Here is a 21,008-nt window from a genome sequence, read left to right on the forward strand (position 1 = left end):
GAAAAGAGAAAGACGTTTTCCCACTGGGATAAACTGTGTATCAGGGACCATGAAGCTTTGTTACAGCTCACGAGGGGAAAGAAAAGAGAAGAAAAAGAAGAGTACATTTTGTTTAGACTGTGTCAATGTATATCTGCCATTTTATATCAAAGGTTGCATCTGAAAGAGGAATGGTAAAAGTGGCTGCCTGAAAGACAGAAAGAAAAGACTTTTGCTCTTTCCAGGTAACGTGATTCCTACTTTGGCTTATGGCTCTGGCTGACCGACTGGAAAACCCAAGAGTGAAACTCTGTCATGGGATCCCTTAGAAGAAGGACTCCCTCAGAAAGAACAAATGTCCCCTTTCTTTTATTGACGCATTTCAGTTACTAACCAGGTGTGTGAGTGTGTGCGTGTGTGCGTGTGTGTGTGTGTGTGTGTGTGTGTGTGTGTGTGTGCGCTTGTCGGAAGGATGAAATATGCTCTTTTCTAGAAGTGGCTTTGAAAAAGAAAATTGCAGGAGTCAGGACACACCAATACATGACTCATCTTAGCACAGAGATGCAATTATGCTCTTCTGCTACTATAAATTACAGTAAATTACACTTCCATTCCAAAATAGCAAGTCAATTTAATTTTGCTTTCATTATCTAAATGATTCACTGTAATGTGATTATTTAACTTATTTTGCAATGCATGGCTAAGAATCTGGGACATCAGATTCATTAACTCCGCTAGATAAATACCTTTACATTTTAAAAAGTGTAATATATCGCACAAGTGTTTGTGCTGCAAGCCAGTGTGTCTTTGATTCTGATAATTAAAGCTATTTGATAACAACTACCACTTTGCAATATTAAAGGAATACTTTTTTGTACAACCACAACAGCTGGAAGTCAGGGTTATTATTTATTTACTTCAAAACTTGTTACTTAAAAATAAGATCAATGTTAAACAAAAAAAACATACATGTAATTATATTCTTATAGGCACCACGGTGGCGCAGTGGGTAGCACTGTCGCCTCACAGCAAGAAAGTCGCTGGTTGGAGTCTGGGCTGGGTCAGTTGGCATTTCTGTTGGCATGCTCTCCCTGTGTTTGTGTGGGTTTCCTCCGAGTGTTCCAGCTATAGGTGGATTGGGTGAGCTAAATTGTCCATAGTGTATGTGTGTGAATGAGAGTGTATGGGTGTTTCCCAGTGATGGGTTGCAGCTGGAAGGGCATCTGCTGTGTAAAACATATGCTGGATAAGTTGGCGGTTTATTCCGCTGTGCTGATCCCTAATTAATAATGGGACTAAGCTGAAAAGAAAATGAATGAATATATTCATATATACCGTGGTTTCATTTAGATCAGTGGTGTCCAAACTCGGTCCTGCAGGGCCGATGTCCTGGAGAGTTTAGCTCCAACTTGCTTCAACACACCTGCCAGGACGTTTCTAGTATATCTTATAAGAGCTTGATTAGGATTGGAGCTAAACTCTCCTAGACACCGGCCCTCCAGGACCGAGTTTTGACATCCCTAATTTAAATTAACTTAATATACTAAAATAACGTATAACAAAAAAACGAAACTATATAGAAACAATCCAGGTTTTGTTTACTTTTACTTGATGAACAAATGTTAGCAACTAAATAAAAAAAGTATATAATATGAACATTAACAAAATTATCTCAGCAAGTGAAGGAATATTTCTCACTTTAATTTAGTTTAACTCATTGTACTATGTGATTAACTGAAATTAAAGTCAAATATGAATAAAAAAATATATCAATTTATATTTTGCCAAAGAAAAAGGTTTTATTTAAACTACTTAGGCTAAACTAAAGAAAATAAAAACTATAATGACATGGAAAATAGTAATAATTAAGATGAAAAGACATGCAAAAAATTACTAAAACAAGAAACTAGAAATGTACATTATAAATAAAAACTTTCAAAAGTAACTCAAATAAAATCTCAATGATACGAAACGACACCAGTTCACATAAATGGTGACACATTCTCTTAAATCAATTTGAATTACTTAATGTATATATTAACAATATAACAATATATAAACAATACTTGTACATCTATTATTAATTATTCATCTTAATTTGCACAATTTGTTAATCCTGCATTATTAAAATAAAAAAGTGCTTGTTAACAAGGGCTGCACAATATTGGATTTTGCATACTATCGCTGTAAAATGACTCAATATTTGAAGAAATTGTATTCAAGAATTTGTGAGTTGCCTGCATTGTTTGTCCAAATTTTATCAGATGGGGCCTTACTATCTTTATATTCACCTCCCCAGTAGGTGCTGCTATGCTATTGGCTAGACCGGACCCAAAGATAAACGTAAAGTGCCTCAGAACAGAGAATTAAAAATAAATACTAATGGCGATTATTAGCTGCTGTAGTATAAGACTGAGAGACTGTAAAAACAACTGTCTAGATGTACATTATTTCACTTATTACACAGCTACTTGCCTAAGATTGAACAATTTGGCACAAAACATCGATCCAAGCTGCAGTCATTCATTAAACCTTTAATTATACGTCAAACTTACGCTAACTTACTTAATATTCAGTCGCAAGATGACATCAATCAGTCAAAGAAAACAAGCAAATATTTTGGTATTCGGTCAAGACGATTCACAGTAAAGTTATTCGGATAAGCCGGAGTTATCAGTTTCAGCGGTTGTTATCTGGGAATAACATACCTTAAAATGTTGTGATGTCAGATTAAAGTATTCCAGACAGCCGTGTGATAAATTAAGTTATTGCATTGTGATTTCTAACAATGAATGACCGTATTTTCATTAACAATATGAATAAATACTGTAATAAATGTATTGTTCGTTGTTTGTTCATGATAGTAAATACATTAAACTACATGAACAACTTGAAGTTTATTGTAAAGTGCCACCAAAAACCCTCTGGACATCTGATATCTAAACAATCTGATGTCAATTGAGCGTGTGTTAAGGATGTGCTAGAAGAGAATCAGACTGAATATTTAAAAGAGTCTGATAAGAGATCATCTATAAACCACATCAGCCCTCTTTGTGGCCCCTTGATTTGCATGCGTACAGCAGCAGCACCAATACAACCCCGTAATGATTTATATGACATTCAGCCACGGGGAGAAAGTTAAAGAGAAATCCAATGTGTGTGTGTTTAATTACAGGTGAATGCTGACTGAGAAGGGAGCGTGTAAACTGTGCTGTGAATGGGGCACGCCTTCGGGGCCAAACCAGACCTGAAAAACCAGCTAGCGCTTTCAGTCTAGTGCTCTGATATGGGACATCAAGATTGCCTCTCTGCCAAGAGCTGAAACCATCCTTACCAGTACAGACTCATTGCAGACGGCTTTACGTTTTAGTTTTTCTGTCCGTGGCAGAAGAAGTGTGGACTATGTTCACTTCAGTTTATTGAAGGAGGAGGAGTGGACAGACTGATATTGTGGAAAGAGAGAGAGAGAAAAGAAGCTCCTGTACAAGGAACTGATCGCACAGGTAAGCCAAAATCAGCTGAAATTTACTTATTGTGTGTGATCTGCTGGCTGTCATTTGAGGGTCTCTGGCTGCATGCTTTCTGGTGTGTGTGGAAATATTTTTGAGATCTTTTCAAAGTGAGTTGAATAAGTAGGTATTGTACGGGTCATTTTGTCTTCAAACGGGCTGAAATAGTTGTAAACCTGTTAACTAAAGTAAACAAACTCATCACAGTTAGGTCGGATCATGTTTCTTGGCTGATACAAAGTAAACATTCGGAGTTCTTACCTTGAGGTGAAATTTATACCCAGTTTGACCCTTGAAAAAAGATTTTTGTTGGGATTACTGCATGTATTCAAAGTGTGTAAAGAAATATTAATGAAGTACTTCTATTAAAAATCAGACCAGCTAAATATATTTTCATGTTATAGACAATAAAGAATATATAACAAATATTAAAACCCCACTATTTTGTGTAAATAAATGATAACTGGAATTAATCGTTTTAAATGCTACAAGGGACTCTTGTCTATCACATGTATGGTGTGATAAATAGGTGTTCATTTTAAGGTCTGCTAACAATTAAAGTGGTATTAAATTACAGGCATTTTCAAATAATTTTTTTGGCCTCTTCTATTATGTTAGGACCACTATTAATGTTGTTTTTAATCTAAGAAATTGACAAAGAGTAAATTTAATAAGTCTGTAAACAATTTGTAGAATCAAATTAACTATACAAGTCATTTCAACTTGGATTATGTTGGCTAAACCTTGTAAAAATATCAAACTGAGATGAAATGGGATTCAAGTTATTTTAATTTGTTAAAGAATCAAAAAGGTTTTGATGACTTGATGATAATAGCATTGTTTTCAGTGTGTATCTTCCTCTTTCTTCGTTTTTATGACTAATGTGTTATGATATTGAACCTAGGAGCTATGAGAGTAGGAACTAATACAGAATTGTTGTTCTCTATATTGAATAAGAGGATGTGCTGTTCTGTACATCCTCAGAGAATCTGATAAACATCACACAATCTTTTTTTTACTTGCATTGGATTTTTTTGCAAGCTTAGACTGACTTTGCACAGTAAACTTTATCATGCCAATCACTGTTTTTGTGTCCAAGCATTCAGGGAACTACAGAAGGTTCCTATTAACAATCAGATTGAGCTGAAATTTTCTAGTGTGTTTTGAGGTTGCTGTAAGGAGTGCAGCACACGTTTAGGAATCCGGCTTCAGACGGACACAGACATACCTGTGACCTAAAGTGATGAATGGCCCATTGTTTGAGTCAGGGGAACTGAGGACTGATGTTGTGTGTGTAGAACGAGTGTGACGTGCACTAAAGCGCACCTGTGAGATCACTTTTTTACAAGTTAAATATTGACCTGTAATCTCAAACCAAATTGATCACATTTACTTTCTGTTGTATGTGTAATTGATTGATTCACCAAACTGACTGACAGTGACAAACATATTTGACAAATGGTTCAACTCAATGAGGTACAAACCGAATGGTGAATTCTATGACATCAGGTGGCTACGTTTTAATCAGAACCAATCAATGGGGTTTATTTAAAATGAATGAATAAATAAATTAATGAATATGTAATTATGAACCAGTGGTTAGATTAAACAGAAACGTGTTGCAATAATTTATGACCACACCTTCACATCAGCTGGCAACAAATGATTGAAGAGCGAGAAGATAATGAGATTAAGAAAGGTGAAAGATCACACTGACTGCTTTTGCACAGTTGTTTTTTATCTTTGAAACCCAAGTTGGCATTTCATGTAGTTTTTCAGATTTCTTAAAACCACGCGGTCATGATTTTTTTTGTTAATATTAATGTTAATAATGATTTACAAAGTGTATGATTGCTATGACAGTTAAGGCAATGGGCTATATGCAGAGCTAGTGTTTTTCAGCCAATGATAAACTTCTGGTGGAAGCCTCAGGTGACTATTTTCAATTTCATGAGGTTCCTTTTACAGCATTGATTTTGTAATGTAATTTAAATATAATAGACTAAATAGACTTAAGCATCCATTTGGTTGTTGAAGCCTAAAAAGAGATGAAAGACTGTTTAAACGCAGGCACCGTCATTAGCAGCAGTTGTACGTGAAAAGTCCATTGAAAATACTGGGGTCAAATGAATTTCCATATTTTAAAGACATGGCACAGAAAAATATCATTTAATACAGTGCTTCTTGTTTGGTCTGATACCCACTTTATATCGAATCTCAACCAGGCAGTGAAGATAGCTTTAAAGAAATCAGATCTTAAACGCTGCGATTTTGTATGGGATAACAATTAACCGGAAGCCCTGGGACTGGCTGACTGAAATCAAAAGTTTGTGTGCATATACCCTATTTTTGAAATGACTACAACAGCTTTATATTAGATTTAGATAATTTTACTTTATAATACAATATTATAATATATAATAATATTTAACATGAGCTTTTGTGCATGTTTTTTAATAAAAGCTTTTTTCTTTTTTCTTTTAAAACTGTCACAGAATAAAAATCTGGACGTACGTACCTAGACATGGCTAAATAATAAGAATTCTGTGTGAGCCTCAATCACCATTGTTTCTTTGCTTTCATGTAAATCACGGAGAAAAAAAATGAGCCAATCAGAGCAAATCATGCATGCCGTTTGATTGGCCACAATTTTTCCTATAGTGAGATTACAACTGATTCCAATTGCTGCGTGTTTCTTAAGTTGTTTGTGTTGTGACCAATTGCTGTGTGTTTCTTCAGTTGTTTGTGTGGTGAGAATTTGGAACACTTGTGCTGTCAAATTGATGAAGATCGTTTGTTTATTTGCTGGTGTTTTTTGTAATTGCATGTGCTTTCTTAAATTGCAGCGTGTTAAGCTCTCTCGGCTACCGTAATATGGTCTTTTTTGAGGATGTTTTCTATTATTGGTTGATATTCAGTAGTTTTCTGGACTTTGTATATCTCAGGACCATTGCAGTTTATGAAGGATAAAAGAATTCAGATTTAATCTATAGTATCTTTGAATTTCGAAGACGGATGAAGGTATCAGGGGGGGGGGGGCAGTAATTAATAACAGAAATGTCATTTTAGAGTGAACTAACTCTTTAAATTGCTGACTTGAATTGAGCAGAAATGTGTCTCTGGGAGGATTCAAGGTTTGTCATGTTCTGTCATAACTGTTCATCTGTGAGAGTTTAAAGTGGCTGTAAATTAAATCAAGTGGCACAGGCTGACACTTGAAGCCTCTGGGTGTATTATGCCATGTTTTATGGTGGTGTGAACTGATGTCCTGTGCTTCACCTTGTAGCTCTGGCAACACAATTTACAACTATTTGCTGTTCTTCAGTGGTGCAGGCGCTGTATTTTTCTTTCCATCAGCACTGATTGCTTCTGTCAGAGATGCTCATAAGAGCCAACCTCAGACATTATGGGCCGTCTGGAACACAAGAGACCGTTTTATGAAGTTGTGCTGAAAATAACAAAGATGAGCTTGGCAACTAAAGAAATTATTGGATGACTGACTAAGAAATAAACTTTTCTAGTCTCATTTCTGCTGTAGATTATTCTGTTCACTTGCACTTCCTAGTGATTAATAATAAATAGACATCTGTTAATAAGTAATATGTCTTCATGTCCTCATATATGCTGAGCACTGTAATGCTGCCTTGTGAATTTAGCAATGTTTTCAGTATTAAATTAATCAATATTAAAATGTAATACTTACTGTGGTTTGTCTTTAACAAATACATAAATATGCATATGTAAACATCTAAAGGCATCTATATCTATCTATCTATCTATCTATCTATCTATCTATCTATCTATCTATCTATCTATCTATCTATCTATCTATCTATCTATCTATCTATCTATCTATCTATCTATCTATCTATATATATGATTACTTCTGAGAAAATCTTACTTCTTTTAGTTTGGCTGGAATAAAAGCTTTTTTTACATTTTTAAATAACTTTTAAGGTCACTATTATTAGCCCCCTTGAGAATTTATTTTCTCGATTGGCTACAAAACAAACCACTGTTGAACAATGACTTGGCTAATTAGCCTACTTAATCTTATTTACCTAGTTAAGCAATTAAATTGCACATTAATCTGAATACTTCTATCTTGGAAAGTAACTAGAAAATATAATAATCTTTCACATTAAAATGCCTATAAACACCTCACCAATATGTTTAGTCAAATATTACACTCGCGTTTAATAATAATAATAATAACAACTCGGTCACGAATTAAACTGAAAGGTGATAGAGCCTTTGCAGTCGCTGCTCCACGTTTGTGGAACCAGCTGCCACCGGACATGAGTGCTTCTTCTCTCTCTATTTTTAAGTCCAGACTTAAGACACATTTTTATTCTATAGCGTTTCCTGGCTTTTAATCTTTATTGTGCATTGTTGGTGGCATCCTATTATTCTTAATATTACTTTTAGTGTTATTTTACGGTTTTTGAATGTGTGCTATGGTTTTGTTCAGCACTTTGGTCAGTGCCAAACTGAAGTTAAATGTGCTTTATAAATAAACTTTACTTACTTGCTTACTTACTAACTACCTATTTCTAAATTTCTAAACTCCTAATAATTACAGCCTTTAAAATGTTGTTTATAAAGTGCTCAGTTAAGGCCCTTTGTTGTAAATCTATACTTTGAAACTATCTGTTTTATAAGGTACTGTATATTGTGTTGCAACTGTATATTTTAAAAAGTAATACCAAAAATTCCTCAATTCTATCATTATTTACTAACCCTTATGGCATTTCAAACCTGTATGACTTTCTTTGTTCCATAGAACACAAAAGAAGATATTTAGAAAAAATGCTGGTAACTGAACAGCAGTGGCACCTATTCAATTTTGTTTTATGGATTTATTGATTTGAAAGGTTTATCAGTCAACACAAAAGATGAATTAAATTACTTATGTGTGCATCTAGCAGTCCCTATATTGACATTTTACCCTTTGTCTATTCTATCTCCTAGGATGAGTAATCAGAGCTGCCAAGCACCCCATGTATTCTTGTAGTAGGTAGGGGTATGCATGTGTTGCATATTTGTTTAATTGCTTTTACACATCAGCTTTTTGGTCCAGATGCGAGCCAACATGTTTAGTTTAAACTTTATTGTCCGTTCTGCTTAGCACAGAAAGGAAATTTGTCTTTAACACTGAATTTAAGACAACAATTGCATACATACGTACAATAATCACACAATAGCAACATTCATCAAGACAACAACATAAGCTAAAAATTTAAAAGCCAAATTAGCCACATACATATTACTGCACATCATTCTTGACAACCACCCCATACACTTCAAACAGTGATCCGATCTAAAACAACAACTGCAATTGGGATAAATGACTTTTTATAAACATTTCTTCAGGCTTTAGGAATTCTAAACCTGCATCCTCATGGTAGCATTTCAAAAGCTGAGTGAAGGGGATGTGTGTTATCTTTAAAAATCACAATTGCTGTTTTTCCATAAAGGAGTCAAACAGAATCTGCAGTGAATGTTGTCTGTGACCAGTTATCTTATTTACCTGATTGATAATTTGCGATAATTTCCTGTTCTGTTTAAGTATTGTGTTACCAAACCATGAAACAATATTAGATGTGAGAACACTCTTTATCAATGATCTATATGCCATGTTTAAAGTCTGTGTACTAACATTAAAATTTCTCAACTTGCAGAGGAGACTGAGGTGCTGACTTGCCTTCTTATAAACTGCCTCTACATTACTATTCAAGAGTTCACACTTAGCTGATGATTGATTATAAAGCTTGTTTGGCATGCTGTCCTGGGAGAGAGCCCCGAGCTCATAAGATCCTGGAGCCTGGAGCTCCCTCCCATTGCAGGGTGAGAGGGGAGTTTGAGCTCAGATAGATCAAGAACTCCCCTGCGGTAGTAGCTAATGAACAGATAGTGATTGCTCTTAAGAGATAGCTACTTACTAGGAGCATGTCTGTGGTGGTGAATTAGTCAATTAACTTAAGTTGCATGTTTTTGGACGGTGGGAAGAAAACCAGGGAACCCGGGGAAAACCCGCACAGAAACATCGGCTGGCTTGGTAAAGACTAGAACCAGTGACGTTCTTGCTGTGAGGCAACAGTGCTAACCACTGGGCCACCATGCCACCCATCTAGGAAAGGAGGAGGAGTAGGGGTGGTAGGGGGGATTCTTCAAAATGAAGATGGCTGTGATATGGAACTCAGGGTGTTTATAGTAGCTTAGGAATCGTCTGATTGATGAATCATAAATTGAATGCGACACCGGCCGCAAGCAATCATAGGCATGTGATCCTCTCGAAATTAGTTTATGAATAAACTTCACTTAAAATTCAGTTTATTGTCAATAATTGTGCCTAAATACTTCAAATCTGAGACCTGCTCTACTGTTTTTCCATTTATGATGACTTGGTTTATAAAATCTAGTATTTACTGCTCTTGTTTGACTCCCCAGACATAGCTCTTTTGTTATTCCAATATTAGGATGTAATGAACTTTTGTCAAACCAATCTGTGATACTATTAATATATTTAAAATATAAGAGGCTATTTATTTCATCCAGACAGAAAACCAATGCCAGATCTTCAGTGTATTTTATAAGAGTGAGATTATCATCATTATCATCAACACAGTTTGGTTTTGTGTGTGCTAGTTGTTTTGCATCAGCTAAATGTGTACCGAAAAATGTTATGTTCTGTCATCATGGTAAAGACCAAATAAATGAGTTATTAGAAAACAGGATACTAAATCTATTATGTTTTTAAAACCTCTCTCTGTTTAACAGCACTTGGGAAATATTTGAAAAACAAAAAAATAGCAGGAGGGCTAACAGTTTTGACTTTATATAATTATTAGTAGTATTATGATGATTATTATTATGTTAAGTTCTCTTAATAAATGTGAAAACTCCTAACTAAAATTAAGGATTTTAAGCTAATTTTGGGACTACAACATTATAATGCATGGGATAAAAGATAAGTGAACATTTTAAGATTTGCTAAAAATGACAGTGGTTTTATTGGTGTTGTCAATTATTATTATTATTATTATTATTATTATTATTATTATTTACTCTCACATAACACTGCTTAAAAGCGTCAAAACCTTAAAATATTCAAAGTTTTCTAATACAGATAAATTAAAACAAATGAAATCTGCATCTAACCAAAATTAAGGTGTTGGTTTTTGGTTCTAGTACACTCCAGTCTCCAACACAGTTGCACAAAATTAGACAGTGAATACATTTTTTCACTGTTTTGCACTGAGCAATGGGCTGTGGAGCCCACGCTGTCAGATGCATAATAGCTGTTACGAAACGGAAGGCTTTGCATGTTTTGTAGTCGCCGGTGTATTTGAATATAATCTGCAGGTAAAGAATAGACTTCAGCTGTGCTTTAAAGTGTTTGAGCGTGTAGGAGTGAGTGAGCGAATGAATGTGCTTGCTTGAGTGATCTGAATTGATGTGCTCGCTTGCTCTTGTTCAGTTCTTTATGGCCAATGCCGTTTTCTTTTGAAGCAGCTCTGACTGTATCATCCAGGACACTACACACTCAATTAAATGGCTGCTGTGTAATTTTGAGCTTGCGGTGAGACGCTGCAGTTCAGGATGTCAGAAACTGAGAGGTCAGCAAGTACAAGCTCCTGAAATAAATCAAGTTTCTTCTTATTCGCTTGACTCTAATTCGTACTTTGAAAAACTCATGCAAGACTAAAGGAGCAGGACAGATTGTGCTGTGTTTTGACTGCTGAAATTATGGCATGTGGTGATTTTAAAAAAGGGAAGTTGATTAGTGTGCGAGATGTTTATTGCTGACAGATATATGAGAGCATGATATACACCTCTCCGACTTTCTTCAGCAGATTAATTTAAACCATTTAAACACATAACCTCTATGTCAAGTATCTGCATACCAGAAATCAAGTCTGAGGAATCACATTTTTCAATTTGTGGCGAATTAGTAAAACTTCTAATAAGCCATATAATAATGTGACTGTTTGGAAATTACATACAAAATACATTATAATAATAATAAATACAGTCTCTGACAGAGCTCCTGCATGCATACAGAAAAAAACTCACAAACTGTCATCAGTTTGACAATACACGAGCATATAAACTCTCACAACAAATAAAAAATACAGAAACGTGCTGCAAATAGCACAAACCATATCGGAAATGTGTCAGGGGACCCCAAAAAATGACAAACCCGACAGTTTCCCGTTTATAATCAGTAGGTCATTTAACATTAGTAGTGCTGTTAGTCAAACTAACAGGGCTAAAATATACAAACAAGAAACCACCAGGTACAACCACGTTAAAATAAACAAAAACCTCTCAAATCTCAATTGTGTTTGTCACCTTTTGCGCTCCCTTGACACATTTCCGGTGCGGTCTGCAGTCTGCATTATTTGTGGTGCGTTTCTGTATTTGCAGTTTTGTCAAATTTATAAGAATGTTCTCTCAGTTTGTTAGTGGTTTTTAAAAATGCATGTGTTTTCTTAACTTGCAGCATGTTTGTGCTCTCTCAGCCAATGTATTATGATTCATCTCTAAGTTAATTAGGTGTTCATTAAACAAAGTATTATGTATTGTGATTAAAGTCCCCAAAAGAGCGGTTTGGATTAATTAACATCTAGTTTTGAGCAAGGCAAACATATGTAGAGCTAAAAGCACAAGGAGAAGGCATTGAGAAATTTTGTAGTTGTTGTGTATATTCATAATATGAAGCCATTCCTTATTTTTAGGAATGTTATATTTTAGTAACCAAAGTGGTGCAGTATGTTTAATCTTTTCATTCTTTTTTTCAGGACAAATTTAAAAATGCAGAGGGCGAGCACAGCATCTGTGACCCAGGCCACAACACAAAACACCACAGTCGTCACCAAATCTAAAGAACAAATCCTCACACAGAGTAAGTTTCACATGCCCAATAGTGGCCCTCAACTAACTGTTAAAAATGTTGAGATTCACTGTTTTAAACCTCTCTAAACTATGGTTTCTTGTGCACTGCACATGCTTGTGCTGCTTCTGACAGAACAAGTGGATGCTTTTTGGAATCCACTTTGTGTCTTTTCTCAATCTAAATCATCAGTTGTTTTCATCTACCTCTAATAATGCACATTTTGGTATATTGCATATAAAATGTTTAATGGATGTCAATGTATACACATACATTTTGAAAATGTGCATATAAAAAGCTTATGCGCACAACTGAGTAGGATACATATTTTATTTGATAGTAAAAATGTGCCTAAACTATAATGGACACATGAACACAAATTCCAGCACATCAAAAAGTCTGTGATTTTGTTTTGTCTTCTTGGGTGCAAGCAATTTATTATATGAGAAAAAAGCCCCACAGCCAGTTTATCATGAAGTGTTAATTTGTTGACTCAATGGATGGAAACGGTGCAAATATTTTATGATATCCCAGTTTTGTGCATATATTCGCATCTTTGCATTAAAACATACACTGTAAAAATATCCGTAAATTAGCAGTTTTCTGTATTTTGTGATTCATGTTTTTATTTTTCCCCATTCATTTATGCTTTATGGGACCTTATTCTTTCTTCCAACATCTTTTCACCTTAAAAAAAAAAGATAGAAAAGGTTACTTTTATTAACATTTTAATAGTTTAAAGTGATATATTGTATGGTTTGTGTTTTATATTACTGTACAAAAACTTTTATAAACTACCAGTAAATTTTATGTTATTTCACAGACCTATTTCGCTATATAACATTACTAAATTATTAACATTATTACTAGTCTATAAATTATTACTACACAATAACATTATTATTAGTAATGTATTAATACATACATTATTTCAAACCACTAATATGCCAATAAAAGTCGCTTTACTAAACTGTAGAGTTGAATTTTTAACATCAAAAGTCAATAGAGCAGAGTTCAACATCCCATAATGTAGTTCACAACCATAATAAAACAAAAAACACTTGTGGATCACAAAATACAGAAACTGTTAATTAACAGATATTTCTTACAGTGTAGAATCATGAAATTTTGAAGAAAGTTTAACCTGCTATTGAGGAGATTTATTTATGACATAATTCTTTCTTGCCATTGGCTTTCCGTGTTAAAACGACCTGTCATGGACTTTATGAAAAAGTACAGCATCTTCAGATCCAAAAACAAGCTGAGAAGATCTGCTTTGTTTATTTATGATCTGTTGTTTACACACATAATTCAAACAAGAGTTAAAAAATGACAGATTGAAAGATGTCTGTTTTGTGTTCTTATGCCATCACTTAACTAAAAACTCTAAACTTCCATCTGTGGTTGAAGGAATCACTGTGTTCCATTCTGAGAGGCTCATCCCCATGCCCTAGTTTAGTCTCGCTCAGAGTGAGAGCTTTGAATGGTGTAATGGACAGAACATTCTCATGACTGCACTTCTCCGTCTTTCCCAATGTTTTGTAAACATGAGCTAATGGATGTATTTGTTGTGTTCACATATTATATCTTTTACAGCACCTCATGCATGACAGAATTGTAAGAATATAGTGGCCAAGAAGTTCAAGTTTTAAAAGAATCTTCATATCAGCTTTCATAGGCCAAGAATCACCCAGAGGCAATCTGACTGACGTGAAAAACAACCAGTCATGTTACAGCTTGTTCTGTTCAGGGTCATGAAAAATAACTGTTTGCTTTAAAGGGATGAAGTGTCTAAAACTACTGATCATAATTAAGTCTAAATAAGATCAAAATTTACAGTTTATTTTGATAGTGCACACTTTTAGTCTTACACCTTGTTAGCCTTAAAATAATTTAAATTAATCCACTGAAAAAAATTGGTTTGTAACTGCTCTTTAATCAAAATCTGACCATTTGCTTCTGCTATAGAATATCAGTCGTCTGATTTCAGCTTGTCCAAATTATCCTTACTTTGATAAGTTAGTTTCGATTTAAGTGAACTTTAAAAGCAGTTCAGATTTTGTGTTCATTTTGTGTCCTATCTGAGAGGCAACACCAAGACACACTATAAATATATTTTTGTCTGTGTTAATCTGAGTATTTGTCCGAATCAACCCTCAACTGTGGTACTTAAAATGTTTATTATATAAATAGTTTATATTTCTGCTGCATCACGGCTGAAACAACAGCATACTGACAACCTTAGGTGCTGATTATGTGTTATATTCAGTGTTAAGCCGCGGTCACACTAGAGTTTCAGCTTGCAAAATTCAGTCGTACAGTGCTGCAAAAAGTTGTGATCATGTTTTTTCAGGTGATGTGATTTCGCAGGTCGGAGTTCACCAAGCTTGAACTTTGCAATGCAGCGACATGCAAAACTTTTCACATGAGCTTGTGTTTCCGGTCTGCTCATACACATTTGCGTGCATATGAGTAGAAGTCTATGAGGCGAAAAGTGCAGTGTGACCACGGCTTTAGGGTAACTTTAGGGTTAGGGTTAAGTTGATTTATTGCCATTCTGAAAGCACCAACTGATGTTTACCTCAGATGTTGAAAATGAAATAACTGACAAACATACAGTGTGTACATTAATGCTAGAGATGTAAACTCAATGCGAACCAACAAAATCAGTCACTCAGTATGTACTTTAAATAATGCTAATGTTTAGTATTTATTGTATTATAAACCTGCCTATTTCACTATTCTGCTCTTCTGAATGGCTGTGGTATTTAATGTTGCATGTTTCTGTTGCATAGCGGAAATCTAAACTGCTCAACTTTAAAGGACATAGTGTTTCACTGTGTTTCATTTGAAAGGTGTTAATTCATATGCCCCATCCTTCGAAAGGTTTACCCTTCAGAGCGACAGCTTCAAAGGGATTAGGAAATAGGGACGAGCCCTTCAGAATGTAGCTACCCTCCACAAAGGATCATGACTGCTCGAAGTGTCTATCAGTTTCACCTTTTCGAAATACTTCATTCCAAAGAGCCCTTCGAAGTGGCCTTTTTTGAGCACTTTGATTTAGAATGACACTTCAATATGGTGATGATTACTGCTTTTACTCCGAAGTGCCCTTTTAACATTCAGAAGACCTGGATCAGCAGTTTTGATTGGCTAATGAGTGCTCAGGCTGAATGACATGTAAATCAACCAATAACACGTCTCGGAAATCCTTCAGAAAGTGGTTTTAATTTTGCGTTTAATATGCATCAGACTTTCAGCCTGGGAAAAGGCTGAATATAGGACATCTGAGGTTGAGACTACACTGTAAATATAAAAAAATTGTAAATTTTATGGTATAAAAATGGGAGCTGTGGTTGCTAGAATTTACCCATTAAAAATATAGCAGGAACATAAAATAAATGTTCATGCAGGGAAAGTGAATTTATGGTTATTCACCAAATTTATAAAGAAAATTTACTGTTAAAAGGGATACAGATTTTACTGTAGCAGTTTTTACTATTTAAATCCCAGATCTTTTTTTCAGTGTACTGATCTGCGTCTTGTGTTTTTTAAATGTAGTGAAAAATGTGTAAAATAGGCTCTTAAGCTGTCACAAACAATTGTGACGTTTTGTGGGAGCAAGACGTCTAGAAGCATTTGAACATTGTGAACGTCTCAGTTCCTGTAACTCGTTCTACAACGTATTTGAAATAATTCACATTCAATTCAGAATTGTATATCTTAGCATTTTTCTTATTTTGCGTTTAAATGAATGAACTTCTTTGAACATGCTTGTTTTTTTAAGTTCCGAACGGACCTTGCCTTTCAAATATTAAGTCATTTTTTGGGGGAAGGATAGGAGGGGGGGGTGAGAGGGGGGATTTTGGCTTTATTGATATTTATGCTTTTGTGATTAATTGATATGAATGAGTGATTGAATGAAAGATTAGAAGAGAAAGAGCCAACCTAATGTTCACAATATTTCTAATGTAACATCCTCTATTTGTCGTTCACAGGCTCAGGAGCCATGATAGCTGTCATCGTCATTGGTATAATCATCATTCTCACATTTTTGCTCATAGTTCTCAAGACGTACAACAGGTAAGGCAACATTTCGATGCAAGCATAATGAATGAGTAACATACCACGCAATGAGCACCTTTTCTATCTGCTCACAATAGCAGGTCAATTTTAGACAGGCCATGTAAAGACGCTAAATATAGAATGGAGACATATTCATCCGAACACACTTCACCACACTTAGAAATGTTCTCAGGGCTCATAGGATCAGATTATAAAGGATGTCAGATGGGTTTCTGTTGTGTTGTGATTTTTATGGTTTGTTTGTGATTTTAGAGAGGCACCACTGGTACAAATCTGACCAATATACATAAGCAACTTAATATTTTTTTTATTATTATGGTCAGTAGAATAGGGAATACATTTCTTTATTTTAACCCTTTAATCTCTTTGATTAAATCTTCCTGTTTTAATGAAAAGCAGGCAGTTGTTACGCGAAGTTAAAGCGTTAAATATGTACATGTATTTTTAAGTTGGTCATTAAAAAAAGCTATTGGAGTACATTTTAGAAATGAAAATATTGTTTCAGTATTTTTACTTTTAAATGTACTGTAAAATGTTAATATGTACTATTCAGTGTGTTACTTTATTTACTTTAATGAAATAAACCAAACTGAAAAAACACTTTTAAATGTCCTTTTAAATGCTTTAAGTGGATTTATATATTAAAATATTAAATTATGCAGCGTGATAAAATACTAAAGATTTAATAAATACAATATTTGTTTTAAAATGATCTGTCAAAATGTGAGAGCTGAAGAGGATCATGCAGTTACACACGAGCAATTCCATGCAAACAAAGTTTTCACCAAAATAGCAAAAGCCTTTAAGGATTTTGTAGGCTTGTATTTTACTTTACTATAAAATAATCTTTTCCAATAATAATATTTGTTTTACCAAAGTCACACAAGTGCCAATTTCACATCAGTCACATAACGCTTTTTCCTCTTAAATGCTAAAATGTCAAATAAAATTCATTCATTTTCTTTTTGGCTTAGTCCCTTTATTAATCTAGGGTTGCCACAGCGTAATGAACCACCAACTTATCCAGCATATGTTTACGCAGCGGATGCCTTTCCAGCTGCAACCCAGTACTGCGAAACACCCATACACACTGACATGCACACAAATACACTACGGCCAATTTAGCTTATTTAACTCACCTATAGATCATGTCTTCGGACTTGTGGGTGAAACCGGAGCACCCTGAGGAAACCCACGCAAACATGGGGAGAACATGCAAACTTCACACAGAAATGCCAATTGACCCAGCCGAGCAGCGACCAGCGACCTTCTTGATATGAGGCGATTGTGTTTCCCACTGCGCCACTGTTTCACCTGTAGAATAAAATAAAATCAATAATTTTGTTCTAAAAAAAAAAGACAAAGTCAATCGATTTACCGGTCAATCTACGTTCCTACTCTCACCTATAGTCATGAGTTTTGGGTCATGACCGAAAGGACAAGATCTAAGATACAAGCACCCAAAATGAATTTCCTTTCACAGGGTGGCAGGGCACACCCTTATAGATAGGCTGAGAAGCTCGGAGTTGAGCCGCTACTCCTCCACTCGAGCAACTATGTCGCTCGGCTGGCCTGGGAACACCTCAGGGAATCCCCTGGAGGAGCTGGAGGAAGTGTCTGGGGAGAGGGAAGTCTGGGGTTCTCTTCTGAGACTGCTGCCCCCACAACCCGGCCACGGAAAAGCGGATGAAAATAAATGAATGAATAAATGAACGAATGAATGAATTTTTGCTCTTTAGTGAGCTAACTCTTATTCTTTTGATTAGCATTATTTCTTTTGGGTTGTGCAATTTAATTCACTGAATTGCTACAAAAGTGTTATATAGTGTAAACTCACTAACTTTTTTGTCACATCCATAACACATGCTTATTTTCCTCATTTAAAATCTCAAAAATGTTTTTGGGTTGATATTTTTCTGATCCCACAACTGATGTGGTTAGATGTTTTGGAAAATAAAAATATTTCAATAGGATGTTTCAATATAACGTTAACATATACTCATTCATTCATTCATTTTCCTTCAGCTTAGTTCCTTTATGTATCAGGGGTCACCACAGCAGAATGGACTGCCAACTTATCCAGCACTTTTTACACATTTTTACAGCCCTTCCAGCTGTAACCCAGTACTGGGAAACACCCATACACTCATTCACACACGCTCTCATACACTACGGCCAATTTAGTTTACCCAATTCACCTGTACCACATGTCTTTGGACTGTGGAGGAAACCGAGTAAACCGGAGTAAACCGGAGTAAACCCACGCCAACACGGGGGGAACATGCAAACTCCACATAGAAATGCCAACTGACCCAGATACTCGAACCAGCAACCTTCTTGCTGTGAGGCGACAGTGCTAACCACTGAGCCACTGTGTCACCCAGTAACATATACTTTCTCTGTGAATTCTGGTTTTGAGGTTTTACTGCTCATGTCACATCCACAACGCTGGAATTGCTCACATCCAATATTGATACAACTGAAAATCTTCAAATTCAGCCTCAAAATCTAATCTGATTCATTAAACTAAAAATTAACTATATATTAATCCATCTTCCAGGAGGACTCACGCGAAAAGGATGCTGTCAGGAGGCTCCAGCAAACCCAGAAAGAAAGTGTCTTCAACCACAACAAACACAAACCTGCCCATGAGCAACGTGGGCACCAGCTCAGCTTCTGGAAGCTTCATTCAGTCAAACGCATCCTCTGAAAATGGCTTCCGAATCCCTCGGGTCGACCTGGGAAACATAGACCACAGTAATGGAGAGCATTTCAGCACCAACAGCGGCTCGACCATAGTGACGATACACGACATGCCATCAGTTGATAACACATAGCAGATGTTCCCTATACCCACACATTTGAAGATAACACACCAACATGAACAAAGGACCTAAGGAAAGTTTTAACTCCTGCCATCCCTGTTTAGGATCTCATGGAACTTTGAGGAAAGTCCACTTTAAAAGAGCGTATTTATGAAAAACCTGAGGAAAACTACAGACCTGACATGATTATGGTTTTATTTTTAGCACTCGATTTGGTGAGGAAATGTAGGCTAAAAGATTTTATCGCCTTGAGCTGGAAACATTCATTAAAAACTAGCCAGAATTCTATTCTAATTCTGTATTAATCACTGTGACATTTGCACTCTAGTAGTAAAGTCTCCCATTAAAGATTGTTCATGCAAAAACATTATCATGCTGAATTCACCAACAATTGATCCAAAGCCACTTACGAGTCCTGAGGTGTATATATATTGTGTTCAGATGCCATCTCTGGAACCTTGCCGATGCTAATTGTGCCGTTGTCGGATTAAAATGGCTTTGGCAAGTTGGAAAAATGCTTGTTGTGTTCCATTTTCTAAATTCAGTGTTCATCTGTATGCCCTTGGAAGAGTTGAAGGGTGGAAGGAATCAAAATGTAAAGAAGAGTAAGTGTCCATCTCTTCTGGCCTTCATTCTGAATTTTAATGGCCAGTTTTGAGCAGTCACGATAGCCATGATCGTTCCCTATGGAGATGGATTTATCCTTGTTGGAAGACAGCAATTGTGTGAAAAGTGTATTCAGATGTTGTTTGCTATTAATTTCATGTTTAGATGTGCCAGAGTTTACTGTGTGAAACAACAAATGGCTTGTATGTAACATGAAAACGATGATCTCTAAACATTTATTGGTTACACATACAAAGTATGGATTTATCCGAAATTGCCGCTATACCCTCATTCACTGTTCTCTACATCAGTCCATCAATAAACTCTACATGAGTGAATTCGAGTATGATAAACCAAAAGAGATGTCTATTTGTTGTTTTGCTGGTTATTCATTCATTTTCTTTTCGGCTTAGTAGTCCATTTATTAATCCAGGGCCGCCACAGCGGAATGAACAGCGGAGCACATTTTTACACAGCGGATGCCCTTCCAGCCACAACCTCTGCCACAATCTCTGGGAAACACATATACACACACACACACACACAATTTAGCCTACCCAATTCACCTGTACCTCATGTCTTTGGACTGTGGGGGAAACTGGAGCACCGGTCTTGCTGGTTTTATTGGTCTCAATGCTCGTATTACTGGTCTCAGTGCTGGCCTTTTTTTCAGCAAGACCAGCATTGAGACCAGCACTGAGACCAGTAATACGAGCATCGAGACCAGCATACTAGCATCAACATATGCTGGTTCTATGCAAATATGCTGTTTTTTTTTTTCAACAATTACCAATGAAACAGTATTCTGTCACGGTAAACGTTAATTTAACAATTAGACAATCAGTTATTTATAAACTTACACTGATAAGATACTGCAGTTGAGGCCATCTTGTTGTCAAACGCGGGAATTCATTCTCCTCACGAACTCTGTGTACACCTGTTCACTTGACTCGCTATAGCGGTGCATTGTGGGATTGATTAAGTTCACTGGTTTCTGACGTCAATATAGCGGTTTAGTTCCCTTAAATAATGCAGGTCTTCAACCCTGTTCCCGGAGAAACCTTCCTGCAGAGGTCAGCTCACAACTGAACAAATGAATCAGGACCT

The 21,008-nt window shown here is 35.8% G+C and overlaps 1 protein-coding gene across 1 annotated transcript; it reads left to right on the forward strand.

Annotated features, from left to right (window-relative positions):
- Positions 1-3,235: 3,235 nt before the first annotated feature.
- On the forward strand, positions 3,236-19,579 carry ncmap (non-compact myelin associated protein). The gene is made up of 4 exons (XM_056477179.1): positions 3,236-3,482; positions 12,293-12,396; positions 16,383-16,467; positions 19,031-19,579. Exons 2-4 carry the CDS (start codon positions 12,306-12,308, stop codon positions 19,305-19,307), a joined length of 453 nt encoding a protein of 150 aa, XP_056333154.1. The 5' UTR covers positions 3,236-3,482; positions 12,293-12,305; the 3' UTR covers positions 19,308-19,579.
- Positions 19,580-21,008: the final 1,429 nt, after the last annotated feature.

The sequence above is a fragment of the Danio aesculapii genome, chromosome 17 (genome assembly GCF_903798145.1).
Source record: "Danio aesculapii chromosome 17, fDanAes4.1, whole genome shotgun sequence".
Lineage (NCBI taxonomy): Eukaryota > Metazoa > Chordata > Actinopteri > Cypriniformes > Danionidae > Danio > Danio aesculapii.